General features: G+C 35.2%; 3 protein-coding genes across 5 annotated transcripts; 2 read left to right on the forward strand and 1 right to left on the reverse strand.

The window, feature by feature from the left end:
• The first annotated feature begins 505 nt into the window (after positions 1–505).
• Positions 506–3,819, forward strand: LOC133851555 (transcription initiation factor TFIID subunit 13). Of its 3 annotated transcripts, none has more exons than XM_062288005.1 (7): positions 506–1,234; positions 1,331–1,439; positions 1,542–1,579; positions 2,678–2,737; positions 2,809–2,883; positions 2,961–3,009; positions 3,488–3,626. In XM_062288005.1, the coding sequence occupies exons 2-7, from the start codon at positions 1,337–1,339 to the stop codon at positions 3,502–3,504; spliced, it is 342 nt and encodes a 113-aa protein (XP_062143989.1). In that variant the 5' UTR covers positions 506–1,234; positions 1,331–1,336; the 3' UTR covers positions 3,505–3,626. The 3 variants fall into 3 exon arrangements, with proteins under 3 accessions (XP_062143989.1, XP_062143988.1, XP_062143987.1); XM_062288004.1 differs by lacking the exon at positions 2,961–3,009 and having other exon boundaries at positions 514–880; positions 1,163–1,234; positions 3,488–3,819; XM_062288003.1 differs by lacking the exon at positions 2,961–3,009 and having other exon boundaries at positions 514–1,234; positions 3,488–3,819.
• Positions 3,820–7,778: 3,959 nt separating this feature from the next.
• Positions 7,779–11,978, reverse strand: LOC133852779 (dnaJ protein ERDJ3B). The gene is made up of 10 exons (XM_062289530.1): positions 11,778–11,978; positions 11,511–11,659; positions 11,285–11,417; positions 10,480–10,594; positions 9,802–9,918; positions 9,458–9,544; positions 8,956–9,015; positions 8,797–8,874; positions 8,469–8,540; positions 7,779–8,197 (listed from the first exon to the last, which is right to left on the reverse strand). The coding sequence occupies exons 1-10, from the start codon at positions 11,846–11,848 to the stop codon at positions 8,039–8,041; spliced, it is 1,041 nt and encodes a 346-aa protein (XP_062145514.1). The 5' UTR covers positions 11,849–11,978; the 3' UTR covers positions 7,779–8,038.
• A 6,309-nt stretch (positions 11,979–18,287) lies between these two features.
• Positions 18,288–20,620, forward strand: LOC133852381 (transcription factor MYB11). Its single transcript, XM_062289122.1, has 4 exons — positions 18,288–18,352; positions 18,449–18,592; positions 18,734–18,863; positions 19,505–20,620. Exons 2-4 carry the CDS (start codon positions 18,460–18,462, stop codon positions 20,319–20,321), a joined length of 1,080 nt encoding a protein of 359 aa, XP_062145106.1. The 5' UTR covers positions 18,288–18,352; positions 18,449–18,459; the 3' UTR covers positions 20,322–20,620.
• Positions 20,621–27,671: the final 7,051 nt, after the last annotated feature.

Genomic DNA, 27,671 nt, shown 5'->3' on the forward strand with positions numbered 1-27,671 from the left:
AGATCATATACTTTTCTCTTCATTATATAAACTCAAAGGGCATTATGGTCGGTTTGAATTTGCGGTTTTCAAAAGTGATATAAAAAATAAAATTTGAAAAAGTAATTTTTAAAGTACAGTTAAGCGTGTGATAAAAATATAGCTTGACCTTTAAAATATGAATGTTTAGCTTTTAAAATAGTGCATTTTAAAAAAAAAACATCACATTTACTTGCATTTTGAAAATACAATTTTTTCTATATTTTATATATATATATATATATATATATATATATATATATATATATATATATATATATATATATATATAAAACGGTGCGCTTCACATAGGATGGGCCTAGTGGCCATTTTGTTATTTTCCACCTCTTTATCGGCAACCAAACTAAGGGTTAGGGTTTTTTTACGCAAAGAGCAACTTCCGTCAGGTCATGGCATAAAATAAGGCTTTTCTGCCACCAATAAAAAATTGACACGTCATCTCAAAAAAAAAAAACTCAAGTGTCGCTGAAACACCGGATCATAACAATTGTTTTGCCCCATTTCCCTCTCAGACAACTTGAGAAAAAGAGACCACCGTCCCTGACCAAATCCGCACCGCCACAGCCAGGCCGGACGCTGTCGGCACTGCCCAGGCCGGAAAACGCTGCCACCGCCCAGGCCAGACCACTCCACCGGATTTTTCAGCATCGGACTCGCCACCGGATTTGAAAAATTATTCTCATTCACAAAACCCCATTTTCCCCATTCAAGATTCAAAAGCCACCGAGAGATCTGAGAAACACCGCCGCTGAACGCTAACGACGAACGGCGCAGCTCCTCCGCCCGGTTTAGAGAGTTATTGTCTTTCTATCTCTTCCGCCACTGCCACAGTGTTCAAAGTGTAAGTTTGTTTGATTTGGAAGTTGAAGGAAAGTTTGTGGATCATGTATGTTGTGTGTGTTGCTGGGGGATTTCTTAACATCTTCTGATTCGTGGAGGAGAGTTCCATAGGATCATACTAAGATTCTTATTGGAGTTTCATGGAGGATTTTGTGTCTTTTTTCTATTAGAGGGCATAAAGGGCCTGGTTTCTGCCAAGTCCGAACTGAAGACATTCTCTTTTAGTAATTTCAAATTTGGCGGTTCCAATTCCCAAAAGAATCATCTGAAATTGTCTCTACAGATTCCAGGAATTGCGACGTTAAGAAAAAGTATTGTCCACCAGTTTTGCACTTGCAGCTTTTGTTAAGCTTAGGTGGGTCTCGTTCAATTTTCATTTCTTTTATCTTGTTAGATTTGCTAGATTGGGTTTAATGGTAGAGTTTCACTGATTATTGTGATGAATTTTTAGTGGAAGATGAGCAATAATGCAGCCGGACCCTCCTCGAAATCCAAGGCCGGGTCGTCTCAGCCCTCGGAAACTACGTTTAAGCGAAAACGAGGAGTGTTTCAGAAAGAGCGTGAGTATTTGGAGACGCTTTTGCTTTGTTGGTTTCATTGCAATTTTTTTTTTTTTAATTTTTTTTTTTATGTCCTTATTCTTCTTCTTTTGGGTTTTACAGTGCAGCATATGATGTATGGCTTTGGAGATGATCCTAATGTAAGTAGCAGCACTATGTATTTGTTCAATGATTTGGGTTTTTAGACTTTATGAAAACTGTCAATCTGGTTGTTGTTAATGCATAGTACTGAAAGTTCTTAGATGTAGTTTCTCATTTTGTAATTGGTGACTTTGTTAACTAGTAATGGACTTCTTGATTATGATATGGGTACAATAATCTGTTTTGAGATTTTGGATTTTAGAATGCAGTCTTGGATTGGATTACGAATGCAAATGTTTGTATGTGAAGATGGCCTACATCACAATAGAAGTGCCTTATTTATTATTAGCAGTGATGATTGTTGTAATCGGTCTTGGCGATCTAAATTATCAGATAAGAAATAGAACTTGATTTGCCTTGGCTTAAAGCATGATCAGTTTAATACAATTTGGTATACCCAAAAAAATTTCAACATCTCTCATCATCACCTTGCAGAAGCATCTTAGATGTCAGCTTTGATTGCTACGGTTATCTTTTCCATTAAGGTAATAATATGCTTAGAGTTAGCCTCTTGATTTTAGGAAATAAAGCCCCAAGACAGATGGCAAGAATCATGATAATATCATAGCAGAAGTTACATAAGCTAACAGAGTGAAATTGGTTTTTGCATTTTTGGAAGTTTTCATCATGAGATTGAAAACAAGATGTGCATAATTCTTCACAATTTGTAACAGGCCTGTAGCAATAGCTTTATGCAGTGTCTCATGGATTATTGGGTCCACAACAAGCTAAAACCACTGGAAAGAAATCCATCAACTCATCTACATTAGGCTCTATATGCAATTGCATTTATATCATCCATGCATTACTTGATCATTGAAGGCGTTCTGCTATTGTGATCTACTCCTCATTGGACAAAAGGGTGCCTACCTTTCCCTGTTTTAGGTGCCAATGTTTTTCCTGTTTTTACTTCCTGCAATAATAAACCTTTTTTACTTACTGTGATAATTTTTTTTTTAAAATGTTATTTGTTGAATGCAATATTATTGACATGGAAATTTTCTTGTTAAATAGAATGAAAGGTGTGATGATTTAGAGTATCCAATTGATATGCATTTTTCGACCAAATTAATATATATTTTTTGTTGCATTATCAGCCGCTTCCAGAAAGTGTGGCCCTTGTGGAGGACATTGCTGTGGAGTATGTCACAGATTTGGTAGGTACTTCTTTGGGTACTCATTGTTTCTAATTCTAAGTAATATGTCAATATATTCAATGTTGCTGCAGGTGCATAAAGCCCAAGACATTGGATCAAAGAGGGGAAAGCTATCAGTTGAAGATTTCCTGTATCTGATACGCAAGGTTTCTAATTTATTTACCATTTTCACCAATAAACTTCACTTCCCTATAAATGTTTTATGGCTACACTTGGTTTCCAGGCATACTATTTCGCAAGAAAAAAAAGAGGCACACAAATGCATCATAGAGGTACTGTCTTCCAGATGGTGTGCCGCTTATAGGTGCATGCTGGCTATGCTGGTCTCATATATCTCATCCAAATATTATATACCATACCGATTTCACATTGCGTGCCTCAGCTAACAGCATTCATACACGTCGTGATTTTCCTGTCTATTGAAAGTGGTTAGGAAGAACCTTCATGAGAACAATTTTCCTTTCCTTTTTCAATTTCAATACTAGATAAGGAGAAAAGCTTATTTTATTTTATTTTATTTTATTTTCATCCCCTACACCATTTATTCCCCTTTTCTTTAGATAGAAAATTACATTGGCATCAGGTAAAAATTCTCAAATATCTCCCTATTATTTTGTAGTATGAAGATCTTTGATGCCTTCGCTTGCTTTATAGATGTGGCATATATGTTTCTGCATAATGTTCTTGCTCCAAGTTCGTTATTTTATTCGATAGTAAATAAATTGCGAATTTTACTCTTTCATCCTGCAGGACTTGCCAAAGCTTAACCGCTGTACAGAGTTACTATCTATGAATGAGGAGCTGAAACAAGCTAGGAAGGTTTTTGAGTCAGATGAAGAGAAGCTGAGGAAGGTTTTTGAGGCAGATGAAGAAACCTAGCTTCCATACATGATATGATGGTGTTTTAATCGACTAACATTTGTGGTTACTTTCTGGACTGAAGCATATCTGTTATTATGTTTTATATTTCTTTTTTCTTTTTTTTCTAGAACTGATGCATACCTGTTATAATTTGGTGGTTGTGTAAATAACAAATTTTTGTTAAGAGAGATACTTCTAACGCATTTAGGCTTAAGCAGATACCACTGGACTATTGTCTGTATACTCTGTTAGTGACAGAATTGGTCTTTTCCTTTCTTTCTTGGTTTTTGGCAATGCCTAGATGGGAAAGATTTAAGTAGTAATACAGAAACATGCAAAAGTTCAATTTCTTTGATCTTTTCAATCAAATTGATGCCCGTTATTTATTAAAAAGAAGGGTTTGGAAGCAAAATCCTGAGAGCTTTGGCTTACCTGTAATGTTAATCGTCTTAGGTATAAGTAAGTCTCAGGCCCTGATGGTATATGACAGATTTATTCCACAACATGAAGCAAAAATAAATAAATAAATAAATGAAATGGTCTTTGATTTTGAATATTTTTTCTTTCCTTGGTTTCCACCCCAAGTATCTCTATCGCTTCCTTCTCTATCATTTTAGATGACTCCACTCATGGTAAATTCTTTCATTTTAGGGATCTTAGGCAAAGAGATTTTTTTCTTCATTTTAGGCTCTGAACTTCATTCCAGATTGATCCTTAAAGAAGAGTCAGGGTTCCATCCATGGCATCAAGATTAGTAGCCAAAGCCCTCATGTGTCCCATTTAGCTTTTGTCGATGACCTCATGCTCTTTTCTAGGGCTAACCCATCTGAAGCCTCCTCCCTTTTAGAAAGCCTCAACAAATACACTGTTTGGTCCGGCCAGGCTATCAACTTCACAACGTCAGCCCCGTTTTTTAAAGCAATAATTGCGAAAACTCCACCATTACTTCCATAATAAAAGTCATCCTAGACCTGGATCTGGTTTTCAGTTTCATCCTAGATGTTCTAGGTTGAAGCTAACTCATCTGTGTTTTGCAGATGACCTTCATTTATTCTCTGATGCTAGTCTTCCTTCTATAAACAAAGTGAAGGCAGCCTTGTTGGAGTTTGAGAAATTTTCTGGATTGAAAGCAAACCCGTCAAAGAGTTCTTTTTTCTGTTCTGGTCTTTCCCCCAGGATGAAGTCTCTTTTGCTGGATGAGCTACACATGCAGGAGGGTTTGCTTCCTGTTAGATACCTTGGGGTCCCTCTAATTTCATCTAAGCTTTATGCAGTTGATTGCATGATGCTTTTAGAAAGGATCTCAAGCTGGATTGATTCCTAGACTTCAAGGAATTTATCCTTTGCAGGTCGATTGCAGCTGCTCAATTCTGTCCTTTATGGCCTTCAAGTGTACTGGTCTGGCATGTTTATATTGCCTGAAAGGGTTATTAAGGACATGACTCAAAAGTTTAACAGGTTTTTATGAAATGAGAAAGATGGAAATTCGGCTAAGGCCAAGGTTGCTAGGGTGGAGGTTTGCTTCCCTAAGAAAGAGGGAGGATTGGGTCTGAAATGTCTAGAAGTTTGGAACCAATCGTCCATGCTAAGGCATATATGGAATCTGTTTGCCTGTTTTGGCTCTAAATGGATTGCTTAGGTTCGGACTTACTTGCTTAAAGGGGCGGAGCTTATGGAATGTAAGTATTCCCCATAATTGTTCCTGGAGCTAGAGGAAGCTTCTGAGTTTGCGTAGTATTGCTCGTGAATTCATCAAGTTTGAGGTGGGAAATGGCAAGCTCATTCACTTGTGGTTGGACAATTAGCACTCTTTTGGGCCATTATATGAGAAATATGGTTTTAGAATCATCTATGACTCAGAGTAATTTGGAGGCAAATGTGAATTCTGTTCTTTGGAATGGCGACTGGTGTTGGTAACCGGCTAAATCTGATGATTTGGTTGATATACAAAGTAGGCTCCCGAATGTTCATTTAGGTGATGTGGATAAACCTGTTTGGACTCTATCTTGAAAGGGTGTTTATGTGAGTGCTAATACTTGGGACTATATGAGGAAGAGGAAGCAAGAAGTTAGTTGGTGGCCTATTGTTTGGTTTCCCCAAGCTATTCCTAAATAAGTGTTCATTTTATGGCTGATTGTACTTAACAAGCTTACCACATAAAAACAACTTGTGACTTGGGGTTTTCAAGGAGACACGCAGTGCTTATTTTGTAGGAATGGCATGGAGAGTCGTGATCACCTATTCTTCAATTGCAGTTTTAATTCCCATATCTACAAAACTTGTATGAATTGGTGCTATAATCAAAATTTTCAGCTAGACTGGCAGAGTGTGCTTGATGAAGCTTGCAACAAGTGGAGAACAAAAAGGCTGCTAGGCGTTTTGTGCAAGTTGATCCTAAGTTCTACTATGTATCACCTATGGCGTGCAAGGAATGAGATTAAAGCTCATCGCCGTCCAAAAGCGGAGGAGCAGATTCTTAGAATGATTTTCTGAGAGGTTTGAAATAGGATTTTAGGGAAAGGCAAGTTTATAAAGAGTATGAAAAATGTAACTCTTTGCCAAATGTGGAACATAGATGGTTCTGTTTTGGTTTGACACCAGTATTTTCCATATTGCCTTGTTGTTAACAAAGTCTTTGTGCTCTAGTTTTGTTGCTTTTGTTGGTCTTTTTAGACCTTTTTTTGTACTTTGATGTTGGTTAGTAATAAAATGCTCTCTTATTCATCAAAAATAATAATAATAATTTTTTTTTTTTAAGAAAATAATCCTTAGCCTCAAGCAAATCCCCTCCAAATCCAGGTATCTTGACCTTTCCCTATTCATCCACAAAAACATAAATCTACCCTCTGAAGATATCAAGCAGAAAGTTCTTAATAGAATCATTAGCTGAAAATCCAAAGAGTGGCCAATTTTATCCCCACATAATGTCCTTATTTCTTCTCCCCAAATCCCTTTGCCATGAGTTAGACTCTTCCAGTAGGTAATTTTGGTTGGGTTTTAGCAATTATAAGAAGCATAACCTCACCCTTTTAGCCTGGAATAGAATTTGCACTAAAAAAATTCCTTTGATGGGTTGGGTATCATTAAAAGATAAACTGGGTTGGAGAGTCCTCATTAAAGATAATCTTCTTTGGGTTCATGCTTTGAAGGCTAAGTATCTTAACAATGCAGATTTGTTAGAGATCTTCCCTTCTCCTAGAACTTCCTGTATCTGGAAATGAATTCTTTAGAATCAGACAAATGTTGAAAATGGAGCCTGTAGATCCAACTTCCCAGGCTCCAATTTCAAGATCTGGACTATCCCTTGGGTTCCCACTCCCCACTATCAATTCCTTCAAACCTAGCCATAATCCTAATCTTCCATCCAACTCCCTTACCCACCTTTATGACCTTTAATGATCATTCCACCAGAAACATTAATCCCATTCATAATCTTTTTTATGCTAGTTCAGCCTCCCAAATTTCCAAGATTCATAACCCTAGAGAACTTGATCCTAAAGGCTGGTTTTGGGCTCCCTCTTCCTCTGGTTTCCTTTGTCAAATCTGCTCATAAAGTTGTTTCTAATCTCTCTCATATCTAGAGTGGCCCCCTTTCTTCAAAGGCCTGGAAAAAATTTATGGAGCTTAAAGCTCCAACATAGACTTCAACATTTATTATGGAGAATTGCTTGAAATTCACTCCCTCTGAGATCAAACACCTTTAAGTTTCTGCCTTTTGTCAGCCTAGAAAAGGTGCTGCCCCATTTGTAATGGGCCTCAGGAAACGGTTCAACATATGTTGTTACAAAACATGCTAATAGAGAGGTTCCAAAGTTGGTCGTTTCCATCATTTCCCTATTGTTGCTCTGATTTTTTTTTTTAATTTTTTTTTAAAAAAAAGAAAAGAAAAGAAAGAGTATTAATTTGGACATGTATACTGGGTATTATTTTCCTTAAGGTATATTACTGACTATAACATAATTATGATTCATTCTAGGTACGTACAAAGAATTTTTTGGTCAACTTATATTTTTTTTCTCTAGGTAGCTGATTCAGAATGTGCAATATTAATTTGGGTGCATATAATAATTTAACAACAGAAGGGCAAATACTTAATGTAATACATAAAAAGATTATTCTAGCTACAAAGATTCATGCTAACTCCACCATTTGTCTCTATATTGCAAAAGACAACCAAGTGTAATAAGAATGAAATATTTCTCAGTAAATTTAATGCTTGCAGTTCCTATTGTAGTTCTCATCCAACGAGGGAGAAACTATACCGCAAATAGGGACAAAATAGTATGCCAAAACGGCTTCGAAAATACTAACCAAAACAAAAAGGAAAAAGGGTTAACAGGAGAGGGAGAAGCCTAAGGGTCCGTTGAATTTTCTATATTATCGTCATCATGTTACAATGGGTACATCTTCGAACCCAAACAAAAACGGTTCGCCTATCTCCTAAGCAAAAACTGCCTTGATCTTCTCCTTCTGGTCCTCTGTTAGAGAGGTCGGGAATAGGACCTCAAATGCGACATAAAGATCCCCTTTCTTTGTGCTAAAATGCAATGGCATACCCTCCCCTTTGAACTTCCTCACTTCCTTGGGCTTAGTAATTCCCTGAGTAGTCAAGACAGTCACGTCAGGCAAGTTGCTGCTAATTGCGAGCTCGTTTAACAATGCTTTTAAAAGATGTTTTTTTGCTTTTTGATTGTTATGTGATATAAAGGTAAAAGTTGTTTTGAGTTGTTTGTTAATGCTTTCGTTTTTTTGTTAAAAAGCAAAAAATTACCCTAAAAAGCTTTGCCAAAAGAGCCCAATTTCTTCCACCCACTCAGTAACCATGATCTTAGTGATATAAATGGAGGCTAAAGGATATGTTCTTCCTTACCTTTGTGCTGATGTCCACCAAATGGTCATCAAGATGTTTGATTGTCTTCTCAAAACCAACTAGAGCTTGGACCTGGAGAGGGTTCAGAAAATCAACTCCACATGAAAATAAGCACTTCGGTTTTAGGAAGGATAGAATTGAAGAGAAAAGGAAACTGTGAAATGAGTATGACCATGGTCTGATGTTTGATCAGAGACTAATAACTACTAACCTTGTACTAAGGCAGAAATAGAAATCTATGGTTAAACTCTCTAACCGGAAGATGTTGACCTAATTTGCAAAACGAAGCTACAGCTATTGATATGGACAGAAATTTAGTGACAGTTACCAGTGTTATAGTGACAGTTGTGTGCAAGTCATTGCCTTCCCTTCTGAAGCGATCATGGGGTGCTGTGCGGATACGAAACTGCCGAAAAGGTGGTATATGTTGTCAGTAGACAGTAGATGCAAAAAGACCAATTACTAAACCGAATGTTAAGGAACTAACCTTTAAATCTCCAGGTTCTCCATCTATTATAGGCTCACCATCTTCATAGAAAACAACCTCCTGGGAAAGCACACAAAATGTTACTCTGAAAATCAAGAAATATTAGATTTAGAAATATTATGAATTACGAGTACACATATACAGTTAAGGTTCTCTGCTTTCCATTTCCTGATATGGTGATCAAAAGTGTTGCTTCGTTCTTTTTTTCTCTTTTGGAATACGGAAAAAAGAACCTTTACATAAACACAAAACTGAAAAACTTTGAAAGATTAAAGCGCTAAGGCACACTGCTTTTGACTGATTCTCCCAATTCAAACATTAAGAAAGTGAAACTTGTTTGTATGACAAATATATGGCATTCATTTTTTGGCAAGACATACACATATAACATTCAAACAAGAGAATAACATGGTTAATGACATGCAAGGGAAGTAAAAAAATTCCATTGTAAAATCACATTATTCTAAAACAATAAAAGAATTGAAAATTCTAAAAAGCTTACTTGCCCATCCTGCATCCCTTTCTCTATATCAACAGTGACAAAATATCCCTCCCTTTCATATTTGACATTTGGGCATTGTTCGCAGACCTGAAAGAGCATATGAAATATGTCATAATATGAGAAATAGCATCCGAGAGATAGTGGTCAATGAAGAGATGGAGAAGAATAAAATGGGCAAATGCTCATGCCACTGCCGTGTACAGAAAAATAATTTGAAGCAAAACAAAGGCATACCACGCCCCCCTCCCAAAAAAAAAAAAGCACAGTAGTATTGCCTCAATCGTGAGTTAAGGAAAAATGCTTCACAAGATTTTCTCTGCAGAATTTTTAGAGGCATTACATACCTGTTCTGTCATCTGTTGGAACATCCCAGGACCAATTTGCTTGTGATAGACCTCGTTTCTACAGTTACAGCGTCTCTTGCCTGGGGCTGGCTTTAAAATGTTTTTCTCCCTCCAAACCTGATAAATCCCACATAAAAGGTCACATGAAAGAAGAAAGCACTATCTAATAAACTGAAATATCATTATTTGTTACATTTTTCAGAAGTGACGGTGGTTGAGAAGAAATACTGTCCAAGGTCAAAATTAAGGAAATTAAACTTATTTCATTGGTAGTCTTTTTGCCATCAGGGAGCAGATATGAAATAAGATTAAAACGATAAAAACTAATCTACAGCACGACAATAGAAATAATTACTTGATTATTGGGGGACACTGGAGTTAGTTATTTCCACTTTAAAATGTTTGAGATAAGACTGGTGGTTAGTGGATCATAGATTTCCTTTTAGAATTTCTATGGGCTGATATGCGCACTGCTTAGTGTTAGTCTTCCAGCCATACCTGGCTATATAGCCAATGTTACAAAAGATTTCTTTTGTTTAAGAAGGACTTACATGTTTTTTTTTTTATAAGTAAGAATTCATTAAAAAGGGCAGAGGGGCGCAACCCTAGTACGCAGGAAATATACAAAGGAAGAAGGACTTACATGTTCTCAGATTATATTTCTAGAAATGAAATTACCTTCAAAGAGCCTCCCATGTATAAATCTTCCAAACTTGCATCCAATTCAATAATCACATCATCACCTTTCGCAATTGTCTCTTCCTCTTCCGCTTGGCCTCCACCACCAAAAAACCTAGTAGAAAACTTCATGTCAGTAGTAAAGAAACAGAGGCATTGCTGACACAGGCCACTCAATTCTGATTGTTCACTACATAGTACAGATAATCGTGAAACTGCAATTACCCTTCTTACATGTGAAATAAAAGCTTCCTTATTTAAGTTAACGACAACAACAGCCAACATATTTTAACATTTACCATAAAATCACCTTGATGAACCTAACAGATCATGTAATGCATAGGCAGATAACACTGTGAGTGCCATTCTTTCATGTGTATTTCTACAAAATGCTAGCCAACAATAAGCATTGAAATACAAAAAACCAGTTTTACTCTTAATAAACCACATTGTCAATCTCCTGTCCAGAGAGAGTGGTAAACCGCAAAAATGAGCACCATAGGACACAAATTCCGATCCTTGTCCACAACCTCATCAATAACATATTTTCATTGCGTGATAATGGCACTCCCAAACCATTTTTCACTTCTGGGAAATTTTCTTTTTTGGGAAAATTTCATCGTTTAGAGGCATACTACAATGCAACTACTATTTGGGACCACAAAGCTCATAAACTCAAAGACCCAGATCAAGTAGTCCCAAGTTTCAGTTCCAAACAGATTCAACTCACAATCCTACAATTCAGACATTCAACAAGCAAAATTAAAAAATAAAAATAAATAATAATAATAATAAAAGAACTCACTGGCTAAAAATGTCTTGGATGTTCATTCCTCCACCACCTCTGCCTCCCCCACTAGCCGCATGCTGTTTCAGCCCCTCTTCCCCATACCTATCGTATATATTCCTCTTCTCGCTATCCGATAGCACCTCGTACGCTATTAATCAATGTTAAACATAATCAAAAACCACTAATCATTACCATCAACTAATCAAGCAATCAAAGACAAATCTTTATAGTTTTTTCTCACCGTTGTTAATCTCGGCGAATCGTTTATTAGCCTCCTCATTTCCCGGGTTCTTATCGGGATGGTACTTCAACGCGAGCTTCCGATACGCCCTCTTGATCTGCTCGTCCGGCGCGCCACGTGGAACCTGCAGTATATCGTAGTAACTCTTCCTGAAACCACGAAATTCAAGAATTTTCAACAACACAATTCATTCATACTAAGCATTTCATGTACACACAGAGAGAGAGAGAGAGAGAGAGAGAGAGAGAGAGAGAGTCAGGGAGGTACCCTGCAATGGCGGATAGAGCGTAGCACAGAGCGCAGAGGAGGAACAAGAGATTTGTTCTTCGATGCGCCATTGAAAGCGAAGCAAAGCTTTAGGGCTTTGATTTCAGATCTTTGCAATAGAATCAAGGATTTTCTCTGTGGAGTTTTGTTCCTTCTTTCGACGAAACGGTAATGAAATGGAATGGGCTCCAAAGACTTGGACAGTGAAAGTGAAGCTACGCTTTGCAACGTGTTCTTGCGTCAACAGCCCAATCAGAGCACGCTTAAGGTTGTTCAAACCAATCATCGTTTGCCATGTGGATCGCGCTTTTTCCTCTGTGGTTTCCTTCAACTGGCTGGGATAGTGGGATGGACGTGATGCTTACGGCGAGAAAGCCCAAAAAATCCCAGCCCATTTGATTTTTCTAAGATGTTTTGGGCCTAAACAGTTTTTATTTTTGCTCAATTTGGGCCTAAACAGTTGAAAATGACCAAAGAGTTCCCAAAATTTTATTCCTTCATTTGAGTGAAATGGTTATATTTTTTTTTCTTTAAATCGGATTAGATCTGTCTTTAGAACATGTAATTCTTACATGCATTTTTAATAAAATTAACAAAACACGTGACATTTGTTCTTAGAGTAGCTTTAAAATGGATGTGAGAATCACATGCTTTAATGATATATGTTAATTTAATAGACTGAATTGAAGAATTTTCCTCCAATCCATTTAAGATAAAAACTTGGTCCTATATTGTTTCCATGTATAACTTAAAGAGATACAGTCAATTGAGAAATTTTATTTCTTATTTCTTTTCTTTTCTTTTTTTTTTTTTTAAAAAAAACACTTTTAAAAAGTGATAAAATCTTGAAAAATAATATAAATCCATCTCATTTTCAAATCCACCATTGGATTTGTAGGACCCACATTAGGTCCCACAAATTCAATGGTGGATTTGAATTGTGTGGAGATGAGTAAGAGATGGTTAGGAAATGAATGTCTAGCATGTCCCTTAAATCTTATCTATATAATCAAAGTAATAATTAATATTTTAAGACCTCTATTTGAAGTTAACCAAAAAAAAAATCTAAAGAATTGGAACCTTATTTTTCAATTTCTTCCGACATTACTAGTCTTCTCTTATGAAAAAATGTTATAATATGACATAAAAATTGTTTTTGTGCTTTGAAAAGTATTTTGTGTGATTCGAAGAGTGTTTTATATTTTAAGTTGTTTGTTAATGTTTTTGTTTTGAAAACAGAAAACGAGTTCAACAAACATATCTAATTTTTATGCTGATAGGTGATAACAATTTCACTAAAAACTAGTTGGGGGTGAATGGTGAATCTGTTGGCTGTTTGGGCAATTTGCTTTAGTGAATGGAAATTTGTTGGGCTCAAATCATATGCACATGTTTCACATAGAGCACAATGTCATGACATCTACACTATTTTAATCATAATTGTGATCACTTTCATTGTCTTTCTTTCTAATAGAATGGGGTATGCATGCTTATCATAGTGGGAGAAAATAGTGAAGATGAAGTCCAATATATCATTGTCTTGTGATTTTGGTAGGCTCAAATTTAGGGTATGAATGCTAGATTGAGCCAGCCTAATTGTTAATATGAGATAAACTCAAGAGTTTAACTTTTTGCGTTCTACCATTGGTAACCTTTCAAAACCAAGACGGCCTAAAAGCTAAAGGGGGCCTATACAAACACCTACAAGTAAGCTAAAAAAGGCTTGCAAAACGTACTAGAAGATTGCATCAGAAAAACCCTAAAATTTTGCTAGAGAGCGATTAACGAAAGAATCAATGACACCCTTAAAGGAGTTAGACTTTAAATCAAACGAAAAACAAAGTCTCCGAAAAAATGCATTTGAAATCTCTACTTATCTTCTGGAACAATCTAGCATTTTCTTGCGCCATAAAGCGAACACTATGCCACCATAATTTTATCAAAAGCACTTTATCTCGAACAACGCTTTTATTGTTCAAAATCTTTCTCTAATTAAGACCAATTAAGAGCAATTCACTGGAGTTTTCGCATCTTAGAAACTCCTATTTCTAATAAAATTGAAGTTAACTCAACTTGACTAGATGGAGTTGTCACTATTAGAATATAGTTGCACGTGTTTCAACATATATAGCCGTTTTATTCCACCTAAAAGCTACATAACATCATTAAAAAAAAAAAAAAAAAAAAAAAAAAAAAAAACATAGAAAAAGAAGAAGCTTTGAATAACAACAAAGCACAAAGCTATAGCTTAGAAAAGTCTCGATACATTAGGGTTAACCCAACTTGATTGGATAGAGTCGTCGTTTTTAGAATATAGTCACACATATTTCTTCAACATAGCAGCTTTATTCCACATAAAAGATGAAAAAGAGAGAGAGAGAGAGAGAGAGAGAGAGAGAGAGAGAGAGAGAGGCTTCAACTAACAACAAAGCACAAAACTATAGCTTAAAAAAGTCTCGATACATATGGATCTTTCAATCATAGGACAACTAAATGAAATTTAACATGAAAAAATGGACAAAAATTAGCTACAAAATGATTTGTAGTTGATTTATACAAACCAATCTGATAAAGTGACATGTGTTCTTAAACCATGTTAGAAGCATATGCTTTCTTGTTAATGCTATTAAAAAAATATGTGAAAAACATATGTTATTGAAATAATATGTGATTCTCACGTGTTATGGGACACGTCACTTTATTAGACTGGTTTACAAGAATTGGCTATAAACCAATTTATAGCTAATTTATATCTAAAAAAAAAAAATTGTCTTAATTGGTTTAATTAAGTCCTGGTGTTATTATTTTTTCCAAATGCTAGCAGCCTAATTAATCAACATAAAGTGGTGGGAAAACATTAAAAATAAAAATAAAAATATATTTTTCTTATCTAAAACAGTTTTCAGTTGAAGTTTCCAAATAAGTTTTTTGAAAATTGTCTCGAAAACAAGTTTTCCTATTAAAAAAACAGAAAAGATTACCAAACGGGCCTTCCTCTATGCAAAGGATACAGGATATATACAATTAGCCTTAATCTTCCTATTATGTCTTGTTGAATCACCATAATTTAAAATAAATAAAAAAAAAAAAAAAAAAAAAAAATCAAGCATGAGCACCTCAAAAATAAGACGGCGTAAAAGTCATAGAGATTGACATATTGGCTGCATTTAGGTTTAGTTTGAACTTCGAAGCAAGACTTGCTACTTAATTGCAACGATCGATAATCAATGCCATTTTAAGTTGATGTACTGGGTAGCTTAATTCAGATGGATGACGTAGATGATACAATTAGCTTCAGATGGATATGTAGCAATTCCTAGTAGCCTCACCAAGATAGTTTTTTAGTTATTTTGGTGAGCTAATTTGATGAAAATTCTGAAAAACCATTCTCAGCAGCCTCACCATTTTAACCAAAAAAAATTTACGACTGAAATTACTAACCAAATTAGATGAGGCATTTTCACTCAACAACTCACTCACCAAATTTTGTTTCACATTTCTCTCTCACATGATTAGCACACTTTTTTCTTTTTTTTTTCTCTCATTTTCTTCTCACATCTCCCATCTCTCACAAGGTAATGTCCTAATTTTATGGATATGAATGATTTTTTGTAAAAAGATTATATAGAGAAAAAATAAATAAATATGAAAAAATTATTATTTAAATGAAATAGTGAATATTGACTAGTTAAAATGGTGAGGCTTCGGGGGAATTTTAATAAAGTGACTCACCAGAATAGAAAAAAATGATTTTTAATTATTTTGGTGAGTAAAATTTGGTGAGGCTACTATAAATGCTCTTAATATGATTTATTATTATTATTATTTATTTATTTATTTATTTTTGTAGGAAATTATGTATACGTACAAAAAGTTACTGGTGTTTAAGGATGTGGATAGGTTTTGAAAATTCATAAGAGCTAAATACAAGCATCTCAATCGGAACACCTAAATTAGACCGACAACGTAACTAACAGTCTAACACCTCATTCCACGTACATAAGGAAAATCGGACACTCACACTCTGCCATCCATCTGAAGCTGCCTAGCTACTACATCAACTTAAAAATGGCATTCATTATCGTTACAAGCAGCTAGCTAGCTAGCCTTGCTTCTAAGTTCAGACTAAACCTAAATGCAGCCCCTGTGAAGGTTAGGTCCCTCTAACTTTTAGGATCTTTCAACTAGCTAGCTAGGGGGGTTGTAATTAATATTTACGTTTTTTTTTTTTTTTTTTTTTTTTTTTTTTTGGGGTGGTTATAAGTTTCATTTTCTCCCCCCATATATAATCTATGCTAAACATGTTATTTGGTTTAATTTTCCCTTGTGTTTTTTTACTAGTTTTAAATACTCAAAACTCTTCTCTTACTGGGATGATGTAGCAGTGTTCATCAGTTCTTGATTTTTTTTTAATAGGAATAATGAAAACTGTCACATCAACTCAGTAGAATAAGAATGAAATAAAAATTAAATATATAGCATTAATTTGTATTTTATAGGTATGAAAAGCAAATTAGAGGTGTCACATCAATAATTAAATAGGTGTGGCACTCATCAACAACATTTAAGCTCTTACTAGATATTTGTAATAGGAGTTAGGAACGTGTTCTTAGATAAGTCCTCGATGTTAATGCATGTTAGTACTCTTAGAGATAAAAGCAATGGCAAGGCAGTGGTAGAAGTAGGGGTGTGCATGGGGCGGGGTAGGGCGGGTTTTCGCCTTTTTTGGCCCCATCCCGCACCTTTGCGGGTTAGAAATTTACAACCCGCAAACCGCACTTGATAAAGACTAACCGTGCGGGGCGGATCACTGCGGGGCGGGTTCGCGCAGGGCGGGGATTGCGGGTATTGTGGGACGGGGCGGGTATTTTGAGTGGCATTTACGTAATTTTAATTTTATTTTGGAAAAAAATAAAAATTCAAAAAAATACTGGTTTTGTAAATAAAAAATTAAATTCATATTTCCATTCAAGAACATTTTCCATGGGATTAGTCTTTTAAACTAAAAGCCCTATTAATTATAAGATAAAATTCTAAGAAACATGATTTCTATTTTCTCCCATCAACAAAGCATAATTGAATAAATGTAAAGAATAAAAAGTTATAATATTTCACTATTCCATTTAATCAATTTTCTTGTCTTTTTCAGAAGTAATGAAAAGATTATTTCAAATAACAATACAATAAAAATGTGTACACTTTAACATCCCATGAAATTGAACCATAAAAATTATATTTTCTCATACAATGAAATGAGCTAGTGGACCTATTTTTTATTTTTATTTTCTTTTTTTTCTCCTTTGTACGGTGCGGGGCGGGGACCCTCATTTTTTAAAAGGCTAAACCCGCAACCCGCCCCGCCCCGCATAAATTTCTCAAATTAAGACCCTAACCCGCAAAAAAACTTGAAAACCCGGTCCTCTGCGGGGCGGGGTAGGGCGGGTGCTGTGGGGCGGGGCGGGGCAGGGATTGCGGATTTTGCACACCCCTAAGTAGAAGGGCACATTAAATAGTTGGTGGAGAAGGCATCCCTATATTGATTGTTGATTTTGTCTTTTTAATATACTGCCTAAGATATATGCCTTTTGTCTCCCTTAAATATTTTATATCGTAGCATAACAAATTCATGACAATATACTATACCTATGAATATTCTCGATTATTTTTTTCTTTTTTTGAATCCGAATATTCTCAATTGTTGGAATTGTCTCCTGCACGTCCCTTTACATTTATTTAATAGGGATTAGTCCCTTTCCCGATACGTTTGGAGGTAGATTTTTTTTTTTTTTTTTTTTTTTTTTTTGAATACGTACGTTATGATCAGGTAGAGATAAAATTATTGATGATATGATGAGTGTAGAATATGAGGTTTAATTTGACCGTAAATATGCAACCTATGATTTATGAAATAAGAGAATTACGGATATTTTTATATTTAATTAAAAATAAGTTGGAGGTATCTCGCGGCCACCCACCCATATATGATATATAGTTGGAACATAATTCTCTCTATTTCAAATAAAATGTATAATATCTAAAATTTTAAAAGATGTGTTAACATTGACTTCATATATACCGTTAGATACATCAACTTCAAATCCTGATCTTTCATTTGAAATGAATAATTTCTATTTTATTTAATGAATTAGAAAAAATCCTATTCCATATTAGTTTTTGAAAATAAGTGATAGTTGAGGAGATCGAGAACCTTACATTTTATATGTTTTAATGGATAAATAATTTTTGTTGAATTGTTTATTTTAAATATTGTTAAAAGATTTTTAATAAATTATTTTTTAATCTTGCTGGATGAAGCAAAATCTTGACCGATCCACCGGTGGGCACCACCGTACAAAATTTAAGGAGGGACAAAATAAAAGCGGGGCACAAAGATACGTGTGTTTATACGAGGGGGGTTGCAACGTGGAGAGTGAAGCCCCTTCACGAGGCTCTCGACCGTAGAGAAGCCACGACTGTGGCCTTGACAGATGGCCCTCGTGGCGGAATCGGCCACCACACATATATCGCATCATAGCCCCACACCGACGTGGCTGCGACCCTCTCTCTATAAATATGTAACACTTGTAGTTTTTGTTTGCTTATAGAAATCTAGCTACTTGCATAAAAGTCTTCTTCTCTACTAGTCAACCGGCTGATCCATCACTTCGCAGTGCATAGGGAAATGGGTAGGGCTCCATGCTGTGAGAAAGTGGGGTTGAAGAAGGGGAGGTGGACTAAAGAGGAGGATGAGACCTTGCTCAAGTATATTCAGGCTAATGGGGAAGGGTCATGGAGGTCATTGCCTAAGAATGCAGGTAATTAAAATGCAAGTTAATATATAATTGGTTCTTGTTTTCGATCATTAATATTGTTATTTCAAATCATGAGATCATTTTGTCCGATATATATATGCTCATGGTTTTGATTCTGGTGTTTTTGTTTTTGTTTCTTTCAAGGGTTGCTGAGGTGTGGGAAGAGCTGTAGGCTGAGATGGATTAACTACTTGAGAGCTGACGTGAAGAGGGGAAACATTTCTTCTGAAGAGGACGAGATTATCGTGAAGTTGCATGCTTCTTTGGGAAATAGGTTGGTGCTCTGTCGTTGCAGCATTCTAGGCCATTTCCTCGATCTTCACGACCAAATGAACACAAAAAAAATAAAGAAACTCCCTTTTCTTTTCCTCTTCACGACCAAATGAACACAAAAAATCAAGAAACTCCTTCTCTCTCTCTCTCTCTCTCCCCTTATAAAGATTTCTGCCCAGCTATAATGGGTTACTTCCTACGAACTCAATTCATAATGGTGTTTGTCGATCATCTTTTCTAGCTCTTTCTTTTTGGCCGCTGTCCCTTTCTTGGCTTTTTTTTCCTACTTATGTGACTATATGAGTATATGTCTATGTCAACACTTAATTGCACGTAGGGAAAGAATGCAACTTGAGTGAGAGAAACGACAAAATTGATAGTTTAATATAAATAAATGTATTTATTATTATTATTATTATTATTATTATTATTGTCTTAATTAAAGTTTTACGTTTTTAACGATGAGAGCACTTTTAGTTACAAGACAGAATTAAAAAGTAAATTAATTACTTCCCTTGTTCAACAATTTGACAGATATAATGTGATAGACAAAACGAAAAAATAAGGCTACTATCATTATTATTATTTTTTTTAATTTTATAACCAATAAGTAGTATTATTAACCTTTAATAATAAACGCAGGTGGTCTCTAATAGCTAGTAAATTGCCTGGAAGAACGGACAACGAAATAAAGAATTACTGGAACTCTCACTTGAGCAGAAAGATTCTAACTTTCAGGAGGCCTTCCGGTGATCAAACCCTACCCACGATCATGAACTTGGCTAAGGCGCCGGATATTCCTCTTAAAAGAAGAGGCGGTAGAACCAGTCGAAGGGCCATGAAGAAGAACAAGAAGTACTTCCAAAAAGATGTTACTGTTTCTACTACTCCAAATCCAACTGAAGCAATCCCATTGCCACCAACACCCGCCATAGACGATTGCATGGTTTTGGATCCAGACACGAATGATAAAGAGAGAGAAAGCCAAATGCTGTGCGCCAGTGATCAGAAAGAGACTGAAACTTTAGGACCATTTGCTCTTCAGGAAGGAATTGATGGCGGGTTGTTGTGTTTTGATGACATTGTGGACAATGGTTTGCTGGAATATGGGGTTTTGACTTTAAATGAGGGGAGAGAAAGTAATGATGTCGTCATGGGTTGTAGTGAGGATAGAGACAGAGACAGTGGGTTTACGTGTACAAACAAGGACATCAGTGCAAATGGAGATGGCCATGGCGGGGAATGGTATTGCTCTTCAAAAACTTCAGGTTTTGATCATGGGGTTGATAATTGGGGGTGGGAGCAGGGTGTTATTCAAGGGAATGAGATATCATGGGATGAAAAAGAGGAAAGTTTATCCTTGTTGTGGGAGAGTGATAATTTGGAAGGGGATAGTTATCAATTTGGAGAGATAGATTTTAACAAACAAGATGCTATCTTGGCTTGGCTTCTGTCCTGAATATTCTCTCGATCTTTTGCTTGTAAATGTTTACAGGTGAGAGTCGTTGAGACATCCTTTCTGTCACTAATTCTTTGTGTTAATTAATGTGAAATTTCATTACTAGAGCACTACTTAATTAGACGCTCAAATTCTATCAATTTTGTTCTTAGGAGCGCTGTAAATGAACCTAGGCTATGATCCTTTTCCTTGTCGGTCTACGTACTTTGGGTCCCTCAAATGGTTATGTAACGTGCCTACCTTTAGAAAAATCATGCTCAAGTTGTATCCATTTCTGATGAGGTTGATTATAATTAATAAAATATGGTGGATGTGTATTCTTTTATTCTCCATACACTACAAGAAAATCGGTCATCGGCGATGACAAAAAGGCGTCGTTGATGACCAAAATGTTATTGCTAACAACGGTCGCAGTTGTTCCGTAAAGAAAGGTTGTCGTTGCTGATATGTTATTATCTGCAACATATATTTTAAATAACATATCAGCAATGACGTCCTCGATGTCATCCACATATCAGAAATGACATTAATTGTCGATGATACGCACGTGATCATATTTTAACGTTTTTTTAAATAGCGTATCAGCGACAATTTTAGAGTTTTCGTTGATACACGTATCGTATTTTAACATAAATTTTATATAGCGTATCAACAACAACCTTGAGTCGCCGTTGATATTCTCGAATGAGCAACAAGGTTGTTGAGAATGTGACTTTTATAAATATATATATAGCATATTCGCGACGACGTTTGGGACGTTGTCGCTAACAAGTTGGCTGCTAATGACAAAATTTCTTGTAGTAATATATGTCCAGCAAACTTTTAATGCGCCAACTAAATCTTAGTTATGTAATTCGAGAGTAGAGTGGATCATACTTTTGGAAAATAAATACTTAAGGAGTGGATCATGCAAATAAACAAACTTTAAAATTTAAAAAAAAAAAAAAAAAAAAAAAAAAACCCTCTAAATTTAGTGAATTCATGTTTTATTTTATTTTATTTTTTTTAAAAAAATCACCCATCCATTAGGATTTTTCCTTAAATCCTATTAAATTTCTCAAAAATACTAACATTTTTTTAAATATATATAAAAAATCAGGCGTGAGTATTTTTGTAAATTCCATTAAATCCTTATCAACGCTTAAATTCTTGTAATTTTTTATATTTTAACACCCATCTGTTAAAATTTAATAAAAAATCATAACGGATTAATGAAATTGAAAAAAAAAAATGAAAGATAAATACACTAAATTGAAAGTTTTTAAAATTTTAAAAAATAATTACAAAATGTTAAGGAAGTTCATACGGTTAAGTGGAAATTTTTCAAAATTTATTGTTAAAAACCTTAAAACCAACAAATTAAATTGAACTTTCAGCAACAACTATATATTATCATTACTAAAAGCAAATTTGATTGTAATTAAGAAGATCGATTGAAATTTCATCCAAATTCGCATTCCGACAGGCCGGCCAAAATATCCTCTGGCCAACCGGCCGGGAAATGAATGCTAGAGACGTCGGACATAAATGCATGGACAAATGCAGGTACGTATGTAACGTTGGCCCTGGCTTCTTTTGTTGGTACGTTGCACACGTTGCCACTCTACCGTCTACACCTTCAATCCTGCGTAACTAAAATGAATGCTAGCTGAAATGACACCCCCCCCCCCCCCCCCCCCCCCCCCCATCCACTTGCATGCAGCCCTCGTTGCAGAGGCAGATGCCCATCAGGCACATTCAGCCGTCCTAGAAATCGACAAATTTAAAGGTCATTGTCAGCTTGATGTTTATACCACTTTTAAACGACATTGACAGCTGCTCGTGTTTTTGCTTTCACAATTTTCCGACGGACATAATTGACCCGTTTAATAACTCTCTCCCCACCCCTCTCCCTAATTTCACCTTTTAAAATTTTAAAATATTCTTAATTTTTTTTATTTTTTTATCACATCAATAATTTTTTTTATTTAAATAAATAAAAAACCCATTATAATACAAATTTTTTTTATTTTTTCATATAAATTTTTTTTATTTTATATTACATTAATTATTTTTGACTTTCACTCAGCAAAAAAATTCTCCTACAAAAGACGAGGAGGGGAGGGAAGGGAGGTTATTAGCCTTCTGAATTAGTCATGGCCATAGAAAACATATATAGTACTGTGATTATAAATATGGTGGATGGTTCCATGTGCATCTCTTTCAAAAATAATAATAATAAAATAAATAATGCACAATGCCGTAATTAGGACGGAACTAAGATTTTTTGCGTGGATGTTTGAATCTACCTAATGTATACTTCTTTTTTGTGTGTGCGCGCACATTTATGTAAAATAAAAGTATACAAGTTCTAAACTTAATTTGATACTAAGTTATAATTGTATTACAAGTGTATAAAATTACCTTTTAAAAAGAATTTTCATTTTGAATATAAAAGTTTTCTAATTTGTTATGGACATTTACAAGAAAAGTTACAATTAAACGGGGTTGGCTCAAGTGGAAAATACCTTGGACCTTTGTGGCATAACCATCGGGTCTATGGTTCAAATCTTTTTGAGTGCAAACAATCTAAGTTCTTTTATTTTTAAATTTAAACTTACAATAAAAATAAACTAGCTACAAAAACATTTTTAATAGAATTTACAAAGCATGCATGTGATTTTCATATGCATCTTTAAAAATACTTGTAAAAATCACTTATTTTAAAGACATAAAAATTTAATATAATAATTTTTTTAAAAAAAATCCAATCTAATTTAGAATAATTTATTTACTTAAAATTAATGTGTTACATTTTAATTAATACTTCGACTAAAAAAAGGTCCCACCCCAAATAAATTTCAGTACTACACTAATCAAATTTCACGCATATGGCCTACCGCTTAACTTTCCACGCAATAATTAATTCCAGTACTACTATCTTTTTTAGAATAAGAAATATCTTTAGTACTACTACCTTAATCTTGGCATAATATATGCCAAATAAAATAACCTAAATAAAAGTAAAAAATAAATTGATTATTAATGTCACATTGCCACCTATAATTTGTCTTTTTGTTTTTGTCTCCGTTCATGAATTTCTAATCCCTACAGAATTGTATAATTTAAATATCTATTCAGGGCCGGCTCAATGTATTTTAAAGTTTAAGGCAATAATTTTAAATTAGGCCTTTTTATTTAAATATTAAATAAATATTTTTATTTTTATTTAAAATTATTCTTCTCATGTTCAATGTTATACCGCTGGTAGGTAATAAATCTATATAAAAGTTTTTTTTTTCTACATAATTTTATTATTCAATAAAAATTAAAATTTTCATATTTCTGTTTTATTTTAAGTACTTAAAAGTTTTTATTTTTTTGTTGACAAAGTTGTCATATGAGAGAGGGAAAAAACAATGCCCCCCAAATTGGATTATGGTCCCAGCTCTCCAATGACCAGAAAAAAGAGAGGAAATGTGGCTATTCAATAGCCACACATTCCTGATGAGTCATGACCAAAATATACAAAAACGAAAAGGTTTGGCTGTGCATTTTTTTATCTTTATATCTTGTTGCCTTAAAAGAAAAAAGCCTGAGAGAGTAAAATATTGAAAGCAAATTATGGAAGAACTTCAAGAAAGGTCTAGAAGACCTCTAAATATCAAAAAGAAATCGAAAAAAAAAGTTGCAGATCCGACCTTGGGTACGAGAGATTGCTGAAGGAGAGGCAAAGAGGAGGTGAGAGGTGGCTGGTAATAAAGCGGACAAGCTGCTACGGCGATCTTTCCTATCATCTGGCTGCTGGAGAAAATTGTAGAGCATTTCAAAGAGTGGTTTTGGTAATTTGTAGGAGAGATTGTTCGGAGAGTAAGATTTGTGTCTTCTTTTTTTCAACAAAAAAAAAAAACTTCATGCTTGTGGTTTTGGGTGTCTTCTTTTTTTCAACAAAAAAAACTTCATGCTTGTGGTTTTGGGTGTCTTCTTTTTTTCAACAAAAAAAAAACTTTATGCTTGTGGTTTTGGGTGTTTTCTTTTTTTCAACAAAAAAAAACTTCATGTTTGTGGTTTTGGACTTGATGGTTGATTTTTCTACGTGGAAGCAGGGGCGGAGCCAGCCTCCCAAGTTGGGGGGACTAAATTGAAAAAAAAAGTTTTGAGGGGGCCAAAATTAGAAAAAATAACAAAATTTAGGGTAAAATTTTAATTTTTTAAAATTTTTTTAAAATTTTTTGGGGGAGAATGTTGGGGCTTGGGGGGCCAGGCCCCCCCCCAAGGCCCTTAGTGGCTCCACCCCTGTGTGGAAGTTCTAGAGTCTTCTAAGTGTGAGATAGTGCACTTTTCTTTTCTTTTTTGCCAACTTATTGTGTTCTAATACAATAATTTTTGTTGGAGTTAAATCTTCCAAAGTAGAGATAATTAATGACCGTTTGTTTTGGTATTAATAGTTTTGTTCATGGCATCTGAATTTTTTATTATTATTATTATTATTATTTTTTATGGGAGTTTAAGACTCTCCTAAAAAAGAGATAAATAGATAATGCTTCGTCTTTTCTTTTTTCTTTTTCTTTTTTTACTAGAATCTCACTAGAATATAATTTTTTTGGAGAAAAAATATAATTTAACCCTCCAAACTACCATCGATTCTCTGGATGGCACCACAAACTACCAAAACTTGGATTACAGCCCCCTAAATTACCAACTGCTTATTTTTTAAACCACTTCGTTAGTTTGTGCCGTCTAAATGGATGGAAAGTGAGTCACGTGAGTGACATCTGACCCTTTTAACTCAAAAGCCCGAAAATGCATTTTCTTCCCTCTCATGCGTGCTCCATGCAAACCCCAATGGACCCATCATCTCTCCCTCGCCTCCGGTCGTCCAACTTCTTTTTTCTGACAACGGCTTCCACCAAGAGCATTCCAAACCCAAACACGTCCCCTTGCTTGCCAGCAATGGCCGATTAAGCCATACCCCACTACAAAAAAACACCAAATTCTGGACGGTTTAAAACCGTCCAGAAATGCCAAAAAAAACCGTCTGGAATCAATTTGAGACAGTTTTTTCTGTACGGTTTTAAACCGTCTAGCATATAGAATCGCTAAATGAATTTTTGGACAGTTTGAAAAAAAACGTCCGGAATTCCAGACGGTTGGTCCAAACTGTCCAGACTTAATAATTTTTATTTTTTTTTGTTTTTTTTTCCTCTCTCAATTTATTTCTTACTTCTTAATTATCGTCTAGAATCTCTAAATATGTCCAGAATTTTTCTCGTTTCCGGCATTATTGCCTTGTTTTTTTTCCATTGCCGGCAATGCTCTGATTCTGGCCCTCGCCGGAAACTTTTTTTTTTTTTTTTTTTTTTTTCTCCCTCGCCGGAAACTTCTTCAAGGGTTGGCGAAATCTTCCCCTTCCTCCCCCCATAAAATCCAACCCAAAATTAAAATCCGGCCAACACAGTTCCAAGAAGTTCAAAAGGGGAGAAAAAGTGGAAGATCGAACCCCATCTTCCAAAAAGCCGGACTGGAGCGGATCGGAGTTCGAAGCCTTGATCTCCGTCACCACGTCATCAAAACCAGCCCCTCGGCGAGACCTCGACGCCTAGATCTCCGTCACCGGCGACCGAGTCATGCGGCGGTGGGGTGAGTCGTCATCTTCTAGAAAAAAAAAAAAAACACAAACAACAAAAGAAGAAAGATTAGTAAGATAGCGAGACAGAGAGCGACGAGAGAAATTTTGGGATTGGGCCAGAGGAAGAAGAAGAACGAGAGAAATTTTGGGATTGTGCGTGAAGGTTGCAATCGAACAGTTGTGATTTTGGTTGAGAAAGGAATCGGAGTGATATGGTGAAATAAAGGGGCTTCAAGCGGATTGATGGGAAAATTTTTTACAGACGATTTTGTAAAAACCGTCTATAAAATTTCAGACGATTTTCACTAAACCATCTGTAAATAATATTTTCAGACAGTTTAGAAAAAAACCGTCCATAAATTTATAAACGGTTTTTTTAAAACCGTCTGGAAATGAAAATTTTCAGACGATTTAGTTAAAACCGTCTGAAATTTTATAGACAGTTTAATAAAACCATCAATAATAAATTTTTTACAGACGGTTTTAAAAAAACCGTCTACGAAATTTGTTTTCTAGACGGTTTTAGAACCCGTCTAAAAAAAACCATCCATAAATGTTCTTTTTTTTTTTTTTTTTTTTTGTAATGCCCAGAAAGTTTCCATGAGCGAGTCCTTTTGAGTGGAGGAAACAGAGTGCCTTGGTAATCTCTTTGATGAGTTTGAGTCGCTGACACGATGCTGACTTGAACTCTTCTTACTCCTCTTCTGCTCAGTTCTGCCTCTACCTGCAAAGTAAGAAAATGTAAAAAATAAAAAAGAAACACCAAGACAGGAAAAGAATGTGGTTCAAAAAGTTTCTCCTGCAAGACTTTTATGTCTTCAAGTTTGATAGAAAACAAAAACCTAATAATTCATTGGAAAAGATAACAAATGGACTTGGGACCACTATACCTCTAAAATTATCATATGAAATTCAAAACTACCCAACTTTCCCTGTTTTAAGCAGCTCTCGAATCAGGGTCTCAACTGTGACATTTCCTGTCACTATAACTTTGTGTTGCTGTGAATCAAAGGCTGTGGTAAAAGCAGCTGCATAATACAAAAAGACGGTACAATAAAGGTTATGTGCAAAAGGGGTTTTGGACTTACATTACACAAGAGAATAAGAGATAGGAAGCTAGCACAAACATGAAAACAAAACATCCTCTGTTTTAGAACATGAAAACAGAGGGGAACAGAATTCATAATTTTTTGTTATGACTTGCATCTTACAAGAAGAAATAGAAAGTAGCAACTTCCAGGTTGTAGAAATCTGCAAGACACCATCGGCTTGGCATCGAACAGCAATGACAATGATCAACGGTCGATGCTAACTGCTCAACTTCTTAATCAAGGCAAGGCATGCTTTTGCAAGCTGAAAGTTTCCTCAGCTGTCAGCAAGATTTCTTCTCTTTTTGCCACTCACACAGGCCCAATCATCCATCTCCGACACATATATGCCTTCTAAGAATGGTGAATATCGCTCTATAATATATGGAAGCTGCATAAAAGACATAATCAAAACAAAATCTAGTCCAGGAATCTATATCAGATCCTGATATCCAATAAAGTAAGATTTATATCTCCCACTGACGGGATGCATTAATAATTGTAGGTGCTTTCATTGCATATATGCCAATGGCAATAACACCTTGGTTTGCTGCTATCTATTTGTCCATAAAAAAATTAGGTGGTATGTAGAGTAAAAAGTGATGCCTGGAAGCTTTGTTTCTCTTAAAGGATTAATATATGTTACTATATGAA

Source organism: Alnus glutinosa, chromosome 12 (genome assembly GCF_958979055.1).
Source record: "Alnus glutinosa chromosome 12, dhAlnGlut1.1, whole genome shotgun sequence".
NCBI lineage: Eukaryota > Viridiplantae > Streptophyta > Magnoliopsida > Fagales > Betulaceae > Alnus > Alnus glutinosa.